This window comes from Dunckerocampus dactyliophorus, chromosome 1 (genome assembly GCF_027744805.1).
Source record: "Dunckerocampus dactyliophorus isolate RoL2022-P2 chromosome 1, RoL_Ddac_1.1, whole genome shotgun sequence".
Classification (NCBI taxonomy): Eukaryota; Metazoa; Chordata; class Actinopteri; order Syngnathiformes; family Syngnathidae; genus Dunckerocampus; species Dunckerocampus dactyliophorus.
The window spans coordinates 37,698,422-37,714,284 of record NC_072819.1 but is presented as its reverse complement, the minus strand read 5'-3'; the positions used below and the strand labels follow the sequence as shown (position 1 = coordinate 37,714,284).

At 39.8% G+C, this 15,863-nt stretch overlaps 1 protein-coding gene across 2 annotated transcripts; it reads right to left on the bottom strand.

Moving 5' to 3' along the window:
* Positions 1-449: 449 nt before the first annotated feature.
* Positions 450-11,197, bottom strand: nr2c2 (nuclear receptor subfamily 2, group C, member 2). Of its 2 annotated transcripts, XM_054795073.1 has the most exons (15): positions 11,034-11,197; positions 9,516-9,600; positions 9,233-9,326; positions 8,949-9,149; positions 8,401-8,506; positions 8,127-8,306; positions 6,958-7,114; positions 6,777-6,867; positions 3,919-4,064; positions 3,584-3,743; positions 3,340-3,461; positions 3,102-3,241; positions 2,654-2,791; positions 2,459-2,564; positions 450-2,363 (listed from the first exon to the last, which is right to left on the bottom strand). In XM_054795073.1, exons 3-15 carry the CDS (start codon positions 9,299-9,301, stop codon positions 2,189-2,191), a joined length of 1,791 nt encoding a protein of 596 aa, XP_054651048.1. In that variant the 5' UTR covers positions 9,302-9,326; positions 9,516-9,600; positions 11,034-11,197; the 3' UTR covers positions 450-2,188. The 2 variants fall into 2 exon arrangements, with proteins under 2 accessions (XP_054651048.1, XP_054651058.1); XM_054795083.1 differs by lacking the exon at positions 11,034-11,197 and having other exon boundaries at positions 9,233-9,324; positions 9,515-9,575.
* Between the last annotated feature and the right edge of the window lie 4,666 nt (positions 11,198-15,863).

The window sequence follows — 15,863 nt, the reverse complement described above, 5'->3', positions numbered from 1 at the left end:
TTCCATATTACGTATATTATCATTCATAGTAACAATGCCATAGTTCAGTCTGATTGGCTTCTGGCTGCCTTGTTTCTCACGCAGACAGCTTTTCTCCAAATGAGAAATCTTGTGAGATCTCGTGACACTTGATCTCTTGAAACGCCTGCTATATTTATTTATTTTTGCATTAATTTCAAATTTAAATGTACCATATCATAGCCAGATAATATGTATTACCAACTGTAGGTATGCAAATATGTAATATGTAAAATAAATATGTAATATCTTTTTCATCCACTCTTCTGAGTAACTTTTTAAGCCTTCAGTGTTCAATTCTCTGTTAATTAAAATTGTTCAATTAAAATAGATATGTTAAGCAAATCCAGAGCTGGTGCATTGATTACTGCATTAATAGTGTAAAAATGAAAATGAACTATAAATGTGACAGGCAAATTTAATGTATAATATTTTATTTCATTCATATGTGTGGCTTTGACGAAGCCAGCCTCAGAGACTGGAATGTTAATACAGGAGTTCGTTAATACATTTGGATTCCATTTTCATCTGTGAGGTAGACATGTAAGGTTGCAATCAATGTAGGTCAAACAATGACTGAGTTTGAACTAACACATGAGCACAAAATCAGAACATACATTGTAGAAACTGTTAACCCTGGAATAGTCAAACCACAAAGATGAAAAAAATTGTTTCAAATATGTTCAAAAGTGGAGGTGATCATTGTAATATGTTAAAGCCACAACACTTAATGAACTTTTTTTTTTATACAGCATTTAATAAAATGCAATAAGCCACTTCTTCATGCACGGCAATGCACTATAAAAATGTTGATTAATAGGGCAGACTGCAAGAACATTAGAAAATTGCTTAAAAACAAACATGCACTCATCTTAATGAAATTACATGTACAAAGTTAACTTTCCACATACATTTTTACAAACAGTCGTAATGGGTTTTAAACCCAAATTACAATGAACATATTCCACATTTCAAACTCATTTAACTCATTCTCATTCATGGATACATTTTCTAAATCATTATACAAGCAGGAAGCTGCTGCATAAAGTCCTCAGGACAATGCACTACAGCCTTGTTTCCTAGGAAATCTTTTCCGTTACTCTTAAAATTAGGGAAACCTGCCCAAAATTGTTTTAAGTACACTTAGTATGCAACAAGCACAGTTGTTCAGAACAAATTGTAGCTTTCAGAAAACATAAAAAAACCCACAAAGGTTCAATTTAGTCAGAATAGATGTGAATAAACACGGTATAAATTTAAACACAAGCACAAAAGCAGTAGCATAGCTACACATAAGTAAACCATTTTAAAACAAAATTATGTATGTAATACTTGGTAAAAGAAACAAATAAATGCTTCTGATAAATAAGAAAGACAGCGACACTGATGGGCTCGGGAATAAACAAATGATTGTCATAAAGGGAAAAGTGATGAGGTCGTTCCACAGGATATCATCAACGTATTCAAGGTAGGCCACAAATAACATAAAAACAACCAAAATATCTTAACTTTAATCCAGAAATAAAAAAATACAAATAGACAATCTAATCTGCTCATTTGGCTTAATGTGTGAGAGAAAGCTAGAACTACAATATGGAATAAATACATTAACTAATCATGTAAATGAGCCATTAAAGCACTTTACTTACACTTAAAGACTGAGGTCTGCTGCTGTTACATTGACTAGATTTGAGTACCTGATGGATGTTCTCCTTCCAGTTGTTAGTTCCATGTATTCAAAGTAAGGAAAAACACATTAATAAAGGCATTGCAATGCATATTTCTATTCCTTATTACATACTGTAATGTTACAAAAAAAGCACAGGACCAGGTATTGCATACCAGTTTGTACCACACAAATGATAAAGTACATTTAAAATGCAGGGATGGGGGAAATTTAAATATCATATTTCATAAACTCATTTTGAATGAGGCATGTATGTCATTATTGCGAAAGAATAACACAATAAGACCAAACTAAAAGTCTGAGGGTTGAAATGGAATTAGTTTTGATGTGTAGAAACATTGAGAGGGATTTGTGAATAGTGAGTACAGAAAACAAGAGGCCACTGCAGGATGCTCATCAGGGCTTCAACAAAAAAAACAATCATGGAGGGAACAGAGTATCTAAAGTGGCCATTTCTTGTCTTGTTTCACAAGACAGGAGGTGTCACTCTGTGGGGTCAATGTCCTGGCTGTTGTACTCAGCCGTCTCCATCTTGAGGATGTAGGGAATGATGCTGTCAATGGAAACGTTACCAATTAAGCCAGTGAAGAAGAGCTCCTCTGTGATGTTGGAGTTCATGAGGCGCAGAGCTGGCAGACGAGTCAGGATACGAGTCAACCTAGAGATGCACACAGACAGCAGTTTTTACAACTTGCAATTCTATAAAAAAAGCTGACTTTCGTGAACTCCTAAAGGTGTAAAGGTCCTCTGTACCTGTAGGTGTCCTCTGGATAGGTCTTCTGTACATAGTCCTGCAGCTCCATCATGGCTTTCTCTTGAAATTTTTCCACTTGCCCACTGCAGTCCATACCTGGGTGATCTGATAGGCCGTAATATTAATATCGTTTTTTTGTATTCAAATCTGCACCATTTGGCTATTGACAGCCGTAATGAGAAATAGCAACTCACCAGGACTGAACAATACAATGGCCTTCAGGTAGGCGTACTCGTAGCTATCTGTCTCCAACCTCGTCATGCTGTTGCAGAACTCCTGGAACTTCCAGATGTGGTCCATCACTTGCTTCACTCTCTCCCCTGACATCTTGTCTGCAAAAAAAAAATTGTATGAAACTTCTTCAACTTTACTTAGCTAGGCCAGAGAGAGAGAATATCATATAGTTTTAAAAAGGCATGAGAATGTGATACCTCTGTCCATCATCTATGACACTGCAATTAAGTAGATTAATGAGAAATGTATTAGGATGATTACAACCCATGTTCTTTCTTGCTTTGTCCCCATGTTCTTTCTTCTTTGACATATTTCTGTGATTTGGGCATAGCTTGGAAGGAAGCAACTACAAATGATGTTTTTTGCGTGTGTGCCCTACTGTGAGATGAAGAGGTCGGTGGTCCATACCATCCTGGATGCTGCTCTGAAGGTGGCTGACGATGGCAGCCAGGATGGTGGACAGCTTCATCACATGAGCACACTGAGCAAGACCCAGTGTGAACAGCTCATTCCAGCAGGCTCGCACCAAACTGGTGTTTGCTTCCTGACTAAGACGGAGACATGACAATGGAATAGAGCGTGATGACTCATACCATTGCTGCTTGTGTTGTGTTTTGACCTAATAGTGCACTGTGTACATTCTCACCCTAGAGCTGAGAAGGCAGGGATGGAGCGTGCCCAGTGCATGGAGAGGAAGAGAAGCCTGGAGGCCGATTCACATATGTAGTGTACATTCAAGTACTCAGGCATGGGACTGGGCATGGTCAGCTAAACGTAAGACGTAAAGACAACAGTATCCATATTACGGCAAGGAAACACATAAGGGGACCTCAGTTACTTTTCCATAGAAATCATTTTAATGCAAATACTGCTGAGATGTATGATCCCACCTGAAAGCTGACATGGCCGTCTGTGAGCAGCGGCCCTTCAACCTCAATGATTGTTGTCTCCTGGTCTCGGCCAATGAGTTGAAAGGCTGTTCCGCTAACACACTTATCAGTCACAACTGCTTCGAGTGGATTGAGCACTTTGGCCAGGGTGTCGAAGGCACTGTGCACAAGATTATTCTACATCAAAGAAGGCCGCACATTGGCATACTAGTTAGTACTGTCGGATTTTGCACACTACCAAAAAAAATCCGCTATGGGCCCCCTTGAGGAGGTTCCTAATAACAAGTGTAATCATGAAAGCCCTGGCATCTCTGTGCATTGCTGAAAGGACTGACCGTGTTATTTCTGTAGTGTTATTCTCCACATATTGGCAGTCTGATGAATCTCCATTTTTCAAATTCTGCTTCAATGAGTCACTCAGGTTGGCCAGTGATGTCACCACATTTGCCAGCGTCCCCAAGTCTCCATGGCTGGACTCCATCTAACGACAAATAAAACAAGACAGTTCAGTTTGTTTTGTGGCAAATGCAAGGCAGACTGGCCTGGTCTCAAGAAGGAAGTAAAATTAATGTATATAGTTCCATTATTGTATTCTCATTAGTTGCGTCACAAGATCTTGCAAGATTAAAACATGATGAGATTTAAAAGCTATCCCTTTTTTTGTGCCCTTTTTTGTGTTGCTTATTTTGTGGTGCAGATATCTGTCACAAAAGTGAAAAATTTGTGTCAAAGCGAAAGTTATGCTTGAAATGTATCTTCACAAAAAGCTGTTTTTCGCCCTTGTTTTTGTTGGGAAGTGATATTTTCCTGAAATTTACCTATGTTCTACTGCTGATTACTAAAGAATGGAAAAAGGTAGAAACAAACTTTTTTTTCTGATGAAAGACTCGAGTCTAATCTTTCTTTTGGTAGGTTCCATTTTTATATAGCCATAGAATACAATATTTTGTGTCTCTTGAAAAATCAGCCAAAATTGTCTAAAATGTCCGGTAGCGAAGGGGTTGAATTTTGAAAAATGGGATTGAATGCGTTAACGTGTGGCTGTTTTTTTTCCATCGGTTGAGCAACAGCATTAGTGTTAATGTCCAGGCAGAAGCTGTAGTAATTCTACGTTTGAGTAAATTTACTTAAGATATGTCAGATCAAAACGCACACATATTCTGACTTGTCTGTACTCTTAATTACTGAGTATTTCTATTTACAAAATCCGTGTTTACAACTTAGCAACATAGTCGCTACATTTAGCAAGTAGAGGTGCGCATTAAAAGTGAAAGACAGTTTTCTTACGTCATGCATTTATTCGGTAATTAAATGCATGCGGTTAACAAAGGTGACATATCCGCTGTGCAGGCGAACTGGAGCAGAGCGCCACCTTCGTACTGCCGTGCAATGCAATGCAGGTTTGAAAGCTGCATAAACCCCTCCACAATGCAATCCAACCCCTGACCAGCAACAGAGCCAACAAGGCAGAGCATGGACACACTCCTCCATCACCTGGCAACACCTTGCCTTGCTGGCAAAACATGCATAGTATCATTGCAGAAATAAAATAAACAAAAACCCAGTAAAAGTGGAAAGGCATAATGTGACTAGAAAAAGCGAAAATCTTGATACTAATAACTAATAAAAACACAGATTTTTATTATAAATATCAAAGGACAGCTGGACAGCCCTGACGTAAATAGACAAGTACAAGTGGATAAGACAAAAACAATCAGCTGACATTGTTCAACTACAAGCTGGAACTATCAAAGCTGACACCTCTATGGAAAAGCCAGCATTTGACAGACAGTACGAATTTCCTGTGAGAAAATACATGTCACAAACGCCAATTCCGCAACTTTACAGAGTGAAAGATGACATATTCAATCAATCAATCAATCAAAGTTTATTTATATAGCGCTTTACAATAGCCCACGAGCTCCCAAAGTGCTTTACAATAAGACAAAACATAAGAACACAGCATAAAACATGAACACAAAGTAAACACAGAATAAAAACTCTATAAGAAAATGCTTCAGTGCTGCAGAGTGCTAAAAGCCTTTAAAAGTACATCAAATGGGAGTCAACAAGAACTAAAAATGCATAAAATACAAGACCGCCCTAGTCGGTGTTGAACGCCTGTCTAAAAAAATGAGTTTTCAATTTCGATTTAAAAAGGCCGACTTCAGTAGTGGTGCGAATGTCAGTGGGCAGTTTGTTCCACAGTCTGGGAGCAGTGACGGAGAAACAGCTTTCGCCCCACTGTTTGTATTTTGCCCGTGGGACTTCTAACAGAAGCTGTCCTGAGGAACGCAGGGCCCTGCCGTGATTGCGGATAGTTAAAAGCTCCGACAAGTACGACGGAGCAAGGCCGTTAATGGCATTAAAAACAAATACTAAAATTTTAAAATCGATTCTAAAACGAACTGGAAGCCAGTGGAGTGATGACAGCACCGGGGTGATGTGCTCACGTCTGGGCGTGTTTGTTAAAAACCGGGCAGCAGCGTTCTGGACCAACTGCAGACGCGATATTGAGGTCTGACTGAGGCCAACGTAAAGTGCGTTGCAGTAGTCCAGTCTTGTGCTGATGAAAGCATGGAACACATACACAACAATGGACAGGCAAAAGTGCGTAGCGATACAACGGAAGAGAGGAAGTAACGTTGAGTGATTGTGAGGTCTGATTTTTTTCAAGGAGGCATTTTTGTGATGCAAATGTATTACTCTTTGGAACGCATATTGTTTTGAGAAGCCAAACTCTTCACTTAAGTGACCCCAGCATCTAAACGGATCTACGTTCCTCATCACCGAAATCGAGGATCAATCGATTAAAGGAAATATTGCATTATTATGATTTTATATTATCATAACAGTGGTTTATTTGATCTCAAAAATGTTGACTGTAATATTGTTTAATAAACAAAACAATAACCATTTAAAAATGCACTTGAATTGTTTTGTGACACGATTAAATAAAAGTAAGGTTGTTCGACAAGCCATATTCTTTCATTGTATTTTTCTTAAAATTAATGTTGTTATATAAAATATATAATCTTATTATATAAAAATAAAAATATTTATAATAAAAAGTATTTACTAATCCAGCATATCAACAACAAACTCCACCCTGACAGTGGAGGAATTTGCAATGCACATTTCATATCCTTGCAAATGAATAACACAACAAATAACAAAAACACAAGAGCTGTACCTTTGAGTCAGTCGCCAACAGCACCGTTCCATCACTCTGCATGACAGGCTGCTGAATATTAACCAGCATACCCTGGTCCAGCAGGCTTGATCTGCATATGACATGCAGCATTCTTACCACATCAACAAATACAAATGAACCTATAGAGGCCCATTGTGAAGTCAGGTTCCAACTAACCAACCTGGAGTCATTTGTCTCTGTGTCTGAGATGAATGTTGGCGTGGCGATGAGTGGACTGTTAATATCCTTACGGATGTAGATCTTCTGGGTGGAGGCAGCACAGTTGATATGTTTCTCTCTGGGCACAATCTCAACAGGCTTCCTTTCACTTTGAACAGCTGAGGACAAAAAAACAGAACATTTAATTTGTCATAATAAAATTGAGCTGCACCAAAAATGTATTTCATTTTTAAATGACGGCAATTGTTTTTAAAGGGATAGTTCGGATTTTTTGACATGAAGTTGTATGACATCCCCATCACCAGTGTAGTGCATCAACAGTGACTTACCCCCCACTTCGTCCCATGAGCCCAGTTCTGGTTGGATTTCGGTGATGAGGAACGTAGATCCGTTTAGATGCTGGGGTCACTTAAGTGAAGAGTTTGGCTTCTCAAAACAATATGCGTTCCAAAGAGTAATACATTTGCATCACAAAAATGCCTCCTTGAAAAAAATCAGACCTCACAATCACTCAACGTTACTTCCTCTCTTCCGTTGTATCGCTAAGCACTTTTGCCTGTCCATGGTTGTGTATGTGTTCCACAGCGGATGAAGACGCGACAGTCTCGCGTCACAGCGGCGTCGGCAGCAACTTCTCACGTCTTCATCTGCGCATGTAAACACTGTGGAACACTTTCACAACAATGGACAGGCAACAGCACGCAGTGATACGACAGAAGAGAGAAAGTAACGCTGAGCGATTGTGAGGTTGATCTTTTTCGAGGAGGCATTTTTGTGATGCAAATGTATTACTCTTTTGGACGCATATTGTTTTGAGAAGCCAAAGTGTTTACTTAGGTGGTCCACCAACTAACCGGAACTATGTTCCTCATCACCAAAATCCGACCAGAATTCGGCTCACGGGATGAAGTGGGAAGTAAGTCACTGTTGATGCACTACACTGGTGATGGGGATGTCATACAACTTCATGTCAAAAAATCCAAACTATCCCTTTAAGGATTTTTTAGTTTATGAGCTGCATCACAAACAAAGGCTTCCATTTTATTCAAGGAAAGGCTGACAATTCCTCCTCACTTTCCCTGTCCCTCAGAGATGATTGGAAATTTTTCCCTCTCTTAATAATACTGATCTAAACAAACCTGACTTGTATTTTGAGAGTGGCGGACTCACACTCAGTCTTCATTCCCATGTCAAGGCATTTCTTCAACCGACAGAACTGGCAGCGGTTCCGGTGGTGCTTGTTGATAACGCAGTCCTGCTTACTGCGACAGCTGTAGGTCAGGTTTTTCCTCACACTCCGCTTGAAGAAACCTTTGCAGCCCTCACAACTCATAGCTCCATAGTGACGCCCTGGTGAGTGAGATTGACTTTGTGTGTGTGCAACACATTCTTGAACAAGAGATATGGACGTCAGCAATATGAATTAAAAATGACATTAGTGCACCTGAAGCCTTGTCTCCACACACCACACAGTACTCCACTGTCTGTGCCCGATTCAAATCGCCAGATTGCCCAAGTAACTGCTCCATTGACAATGGATCTGTGACAATCTGAGGGGAACGATATACAGCTATTAATGTTGAGCTTTGTCATGATGCAATGTCAATACTAGGGAGGGGTATTTGAAGACATTTTCCAACTCGATCACTAGAAAATGGACATAACCACATTGGATGCTGAGAATCTTTGTGCCATCTGATTGATTGAAGCTGAGTTACTTTAGCAATAGCAGTGTGCTGTAAAACATCATACATGCAAGCAATCACCACAAGCCCCAGCAGTAGCTCAGCCCTTACGGACTTGTTTTGGACAGGAATCTCACTGCTCAAAGAAAAAAATGGGAAAGTTTGAACTGGGTTGTTGCAAAAGTGGTAGTTCAGGAATGCCACATCATTATCACTGATCCTCAAAAAGAAGAATCAGATTCTTGACAGTAACATCATTACTAACATATTATTCTCATGTAAGACGAGTTTATGGAGGAAACTTCACCTGTATCCTTCCTGGCATCAGGCTGTCTGCAGAGGTAAAGATGAGCTGCTTAGTGTTGTGGTTGTTTGGAGAGGTCAGAATAACCTTGCCTGCCCCGGAGCGATCAGCTGTGGTCAAAATAAATCGCTGCTTGGGAGCACTAGAAGGGTTCATGACTGTCACGATCTGAATCTTCTGACCTGTCTTCTGCTCAGTTACAATCTGATAATGGAGAGTACGACAGTGGATAAAAAATTCTGAAGGTGGATAACGAAATAAGCTACGGTATTACCGTGTGACGTTACCTGTATCTGTTGTGATGTTGCTGAAGCCTCAAGAGAACCAACCTGAAAGTGCTGAGGTGACTGACTCATCACCAACAATGGGAGACAATGACACCTACAATGTGAAAGACATTTTAACACTCTTGATTGTGATAAAGCATAAAATACAAAAACAGTTTCATGCATTCTCTTGCAGACTGTGGGATTATTGAAGCTAGTCTCACTGAAACACCACCAAAGTTTAAATATAAAACTATACAATAAATAATTACATGAAACAATCAGTACAAGAAGCCATGCTCACCTCTGCCTTGTGCTCAAAGTCTGTTTTCTGCTGAGAGAGCAGATTCAGGCTGGCCGTCATGGTGATGTAAGGTCATTAGTGAGGACTGTATGGAACAATGCAAGGTACATAATTAATCCCCCATATAGGTGTATAATAACGAGATTAAATGAAAATGAAATCTATTTCTGATTTCATGTATTAATGAAATGGTGATCTGGGTTTGCCACAAACCATTTTCCATCTGTACATCAAAACTGGCATTCAAATCTGGAATCGATGACAAATCTGGGAAAATTCTAATGATAAAACCGTATATCCAGAGAACAATAAGCATTAAATCTATAGATTTATTACACACAGAGCAAAATATTTAAAAAATGTGTTTCTAAATAATATTGATTATTATATCGTTGAGCTAATAAACTCCCAAATCCAACATGTCAAGAAATTAGAAAAATGGTCAAAAAGTTCAATATTTTAAACTACTGGTTCCCACGCTCATTGGCAAATAAATTACAAAAACTCCAGAGCCTTCAACTGGTCTCTTAATCCGAAATAAACTCCTGAAATCAAATAACTTCTGCCCGATAATCATTTATTGAGATACACCTGTATAATGCTATACTACTAGCTATACACTCACTGATTAATTATATACAGTTTCATATGTATATTCATGTATAGTATTGTCCCTTGAGAAGATATAATATAATGGTTGCTGAAATTTGAGGTGTGGGCTCACTTTTATGAGATGCTGTGTCTTCAGCAGAATTCTGTAATCAGTCAAATTTACATTCCCTTTGAGGGGTCAGGTTGGACAGAAGTGTATTTTTTATGACAAAGAATGAACAATACCACTGGTATTTGAATTTAATGTACCAGTAATCACAAAAGTATGCAGGTACATTGAGTGTTAACTGGAAGTTGTTATACAAATAAATAGCAGCATCACAAACCATACGAATAGGGGTGGGGCCTCTAGCTACAAGCGCCTTAGTGATTGGTCCAACAGTGGTCTATCAAAATTGCCTTACCACACTGCGAATCACAACAGAACAAAATGGAGAATTTGGCTATCAGCCAATAACACAGGAGGTAACTATATATGATGAGTACAGTACATGTCAATTTTTTCATTCCCAATGCGTAAACGATTACTGTTGGTAGGAACTCAAATCGCTGATTAGGTGTAAAGGTCCCAAGACATTTCCCCCCCAATTCCTGTGCCCGGGAAGGCAAAGGTAAAGAGGTCGAGTTCGTCTACAGTTAGCTCTCCAAGCTAGCATAACACAACCAGGGCTGCAGCGAACATGCATTCGAGTGGCCTCGCACTGAAGCGACGTGTTAATACATCACGTTAGTTCAATGCAGAGTAGCAAATGCCTTCCACTGTCATTGGCGAGCTAGCAGAGACCGTCAGGAATGAAGCCCAGCATCGGCAAGCTAACGTAGAAGCCGGGAGATTAGCTTCGCTCATTTATCAAGCACTATATCCCCGGGCTTTCTATGCTTTTTCTATTGCAGGCAGACACTTACCTCCAAGAGTGGTCGAACGAAGAATTGGGGCTCTCAGCTATTTTATAAAATAATTGTTTTGTTTTCCTACAGTTAAAGGTCATAGTTCGTGACCCCGCACCATCAGCGCGTTGATGGTTGGAGGTTTTTTTTTTTTTTTTCTTCCTCTGTCGCGTCCTCGCGCACCTCCCACTTGCGCGGGCGAGCCAGACAGCCATGACGTCATCATGTCTACTCGTTGCAGCTATTACACATACATACAATTATTTTGTCTTTGTCCACTATGTAATTGACCATATTAGATTTACTTGTTTCCCTTGCACTCCCACAATCCTGAGACTATATAAGCAAATTAAGACACCAGCTGTATCTAGTAGTAGTGACAGTATTCACAAAGCAGAAAAAAATATGAATTATTAACCTTCTGAAACCCAGCAATGCATTTTTGTCCTCTGCAAGGCACAAGAGTTTCATGCCCTTATTTCAAATGCAAAACACTGTAAGAATAAAACCTCTTGTGCTCTGGGGAAGAAATCATGGGCTTTCCAGTGACGTGATTTATTGTCCAATGAAATAGAACAGCAATTTTCAAAGTGTGAGTTGGACCTCCCATTGCAGTGATCCAAAATATTTCAGCGGAGGTGCAGCAGATTGAGAAAATAAAGGTAAAATATTGTTCAAACCTGCTAAACTGAATTATTTAAAATAATTATTTTTTTAAAGGCAAAATTCCACTAAATATGCTCCAGAATCAATTTTTCAGGGAGTAAGGGAGACACCAACTGTATTATGTTTTCTGAGGGAGGCCTGACATAGAAGCTCTGCCTTTCCCAAATGGCTGCCATATTGACCAGCATATTTTATGGGCACTGTGAGAAGTACCATAAGTTATTAAATGTATCTCGTTGTAGCCAATTTTAGATTTATGCTGTATTCTGTGTGTGTGTCTTGGTGAGGCACTTAGTTACCAGGGTTACTTGCACACCTGTGGGCATCACTAGCAGTCAGCCAGGCACAGAGTAGATAAGGAAGACACAGGTGCTCAGTGGCAGGGATTAGCAGGGGTTGGCAAAATTTTTTGACTAGTGGGCCACATTGAGTTAACAAAATTGGCCAGGGGGCCAGACTATATATTTGATACACACACACTAGTGTGTTATAATTCTAACAGTCCAACTGGAATTATATGTCATATTTTATCTGTAAAAATGTCATACAATTTGGTCAATGTGCTTGTGTCCATTTTTTTTTCAGGAGCACTTTAGCCCTCAGACCACATCAAATAACTAAATTTTACTTTTTTGTTTCTTACTGAATTAGACATCTGCAGTGTACATAAATAAAGGATGTGTGATATACAGTACAATATGACTATTACAGAGAATGTGAACGTCCCTCCTTTTTTACTTCCCAGACAGACATTCGGTTGTGTGTCACATATTTGTTGACTTGTGTTTGTTTGGCACCATGGGTGAGGTAGTTGCCTGGATTGCTGCATGTGAAAAACTACTTACAATATCAAAAGGTTGTCTCAGATTGACTGTTAAATGTATGTTACACATTTAAATTAAATACTTTGGAAGCAACTGGCGGGCTGAATTCAAATGCTTGGCGGGCCAGATGTGGCCCCCGGGCCGTAGTTTGCCCACCCCTGGATTAGAGCCAGTGTGACTGTTAGGATGGGTGTTAAAGTATTTTTTTAGAGATGGGATTTATGGCTCTTTGAGGGGAGCCGGATCTTGATGAACCGTTCCTTTCAAAGAGCCGTTCAAAAAGCTGGCTCATTTGTATATTTATTACGTTTTAAGAAGCCAGCCTGGCATTAACTCATTTTATCTTGGAAATAATCAGTGGGAGGAATGAATTTAGATATCCCCCCAATATGAGTTTGAATAATTCTGAAATATTGATTATAACGTTCTTTGACGTGTTGGTTAAATTTAAAGTGATCTGGATTCGTTGTAAATACAGTATTCCACAGGGTGGCGCCATATGACTCTGCTTTGACAATGACAACACAATTTTGAATTACCCTTATTGGCGCGGATTTAGAGGGGGGTGTGGAGGCACCCACGATTTTTTTTGCCACAATAAAAGCTAATAAAATGATAAACCATCCTGGATTCCAGTCACCCAGTCCCAGTGAAGGTACATGTTCTGAATTATGGGCACGTGGTGGACGCATGCTATTCCTGAAGCCAATGTCAGGCTGATCATTTACATTGGACATTGAACGTGTGCTGTACATGGCTATTCAGGTGGAGGTGCAAAATAAAGGTTCTGGCATCATGACTATAAGGAAATCTGTTGTCTATTCTCAATGAAAATTAACCAGAAAAGCGATCCCCAGTGACATAAAATTGTACTCAAATACTCGGAATTTACAGCTGCTTCAAATTGGAAAATATTTCAGGAAATTGAGCTAAAATGGGTTTCTCCTAGTTCTAGTTCCTAAATAGAATGTTTTGGCTTAAACAATATATTTCAAGGATAAAAATAACAACAAACAACAAACCGAAAACAAACATGTCTGCCGTGTAGAACTTACCTACCATTTGTAAGAGTGAGGGTAGTACGTTAAAAACCTTTCATGTAATATGGCATTCGAAGAACAAACACTTGACGAAGTATGGTGAGTTTTCGAGATCATCAGTCAAACGGCAGCTAATGTAGCCAACACTCGCCCGTATGTGCGTGATCGTCAGAAGTCTAAAACAAATAACACGACAAATAATTGAACCCATCTAACTAGACGACCAGGTTCTCTCAGCGGTGGAAGACACTGGGTTTGCCGACTGCTCTCTTACTTGGAGCACCGCTGCATGATACTTGGAAGTCCTGCTAGAACGCCGTCAAACTACGTACTCTCACATCCAAACTCTCCTTAAAGATGGCGTCTCAACCTCTTTAAGTTTCACGAGTCATATATGTTTTCTTGGAAAGTAACGGTAATGGTTTAATTTATTTGAACATGCATACGAGTTACAGTACATTGGAATACATCACATAGTACAATTCACAGTTCTGCATGTCCAAAAGGAGTAGGAAGAAGCTAATTTTATTTAATCCCACCCCCCATCCGTTTTACATCAATTGCAATACATTTGTTCACTTCCTGTATTCCAAATGTCACGCTCTGCAGTGACACTACTCTGGTGCTGCAGGTGAACACCTTATTGGTTTCTCTCAGTTTACTTTGGTTTGGCTTCTCCTCCCTTGCTCACTGTGTTTTCTCATTTTAGATCCTGGGCTACCGGACAAGCAACAGGTGTTTCATTTTAGTGCTAGCCCTTTATAGTCACACCTGTGGCAGCAGGAAGGCGTCGTTTGATTGCTCTTCCTGGATGCACACCACACGTTGTCTTCATCTTCCAAGACCCATTCCAGCCTGCCTCATCATTGATTGTTAGGTAGATATACGCTCATCTGTGTTTGCCTTCCTGCCAGTCCGGTAGCTTCTCCCAGTCAGCCTTCCTCCTAGAGATCCGTAGCATTTAATTTCTTGTCCCCACTTTTGTGGTGCCATTTTTTGTTACTCTATTAGTCCTGTACCATAGATTTTTGTTGTTAAAAATCAAAATGACAAGGACATCCCACCTGAGATGTTTTCTACCCGGCACAGTGGAGGGGGGGGGGTCCATCATGATCTGGGGTGCTTTTTCATTCAGAGGAACACTGGAGCTTCAGGTGGTGCAGGGTCGTCAAATGGCAGCTGCTTACGTGCAGATGTTGCAGCGGGCATCCCTCATGACTGAGGGCCCTCGTCTGTGTGGTAACAGCTGGGTTTTTCAACAGGACAACGCTGCAGTTCACAATGCTCGCTTGACCAAGGACTTCTTCAGGGAGAATAACATCACTCTTTTGGACCATCCTGCATGTTCCCCTCATTTAAATCCCATAGAGAACATTTGGGGATGGATGGCAAGGGAAGTTTATAAAAATGGCCATCAGTTCCAGACAGTTGATGCCCTTGGTGAAGCCATCTTCACCACTTGGAGCAGTGTTCCCACTAGCCTCCTGGAAACACTCGCATCAAGCATGCCCAAACCAATTTTTGAAGTGATTAACAAGAACAGTGGAGCTACTCATTACTGAGTCCTACTGAGAACATTTTTTTTTCTGGTTTGGAGAGTTTTTTGTTATTTTTTTAGCAATGGTCTTAAACTTTTGATCAGCTGATAAACAACCTATTTCAGTTTAATTGTTGTTTTCAATAAATTACTTTTTCAAAACGCTTTTTGTCTCACTCCCCCTTCTCGTTTTTGCATATTGTAGCTCTACTTAAAACCTCATTAACATCCAAATGTGCAAAATGCGAATTCTAGCAATTTTTCAACTGGTCTTAAGATTTTGATCAGGAGTGTATCTTCCTAGCAAAAGCTTTTGTGTGTATTTTTTTCAGTGGCAAAAAAACCCTGAAATAATTTATGGAACAAAGAAAAAAGGCCTTACTAATTGTCCATTTGCACCATGGATATGATATAAAAAAAAACATTGATTATGGTGTTATTTCTCAAATTTCTATCTATTTTAATAACGTTGAGGGCAGTGGAGGGGGGACGCTTGCTCCGTAAAATACATTCACGGATGGCATAGATTACGCATGCCTATCATGTGACTGCGGAAAAATAGGCCGACCGGATGTATACCCGTTCTGCACAATACGTAGAACCCAGTAGAACCGATTGCGTTGCGGGTACGTATTGCGCAGTGACACTGCAGACTCTTAAATTAGACACAGTCAAACTCGGCGTAACACTTCCTGTATCTGGTACGTCCGGCCATCAAAACAAAAGCACGGCAGTAAAACATGCGCAGTTACATTACGCCACACATTCACTCCACACAAAC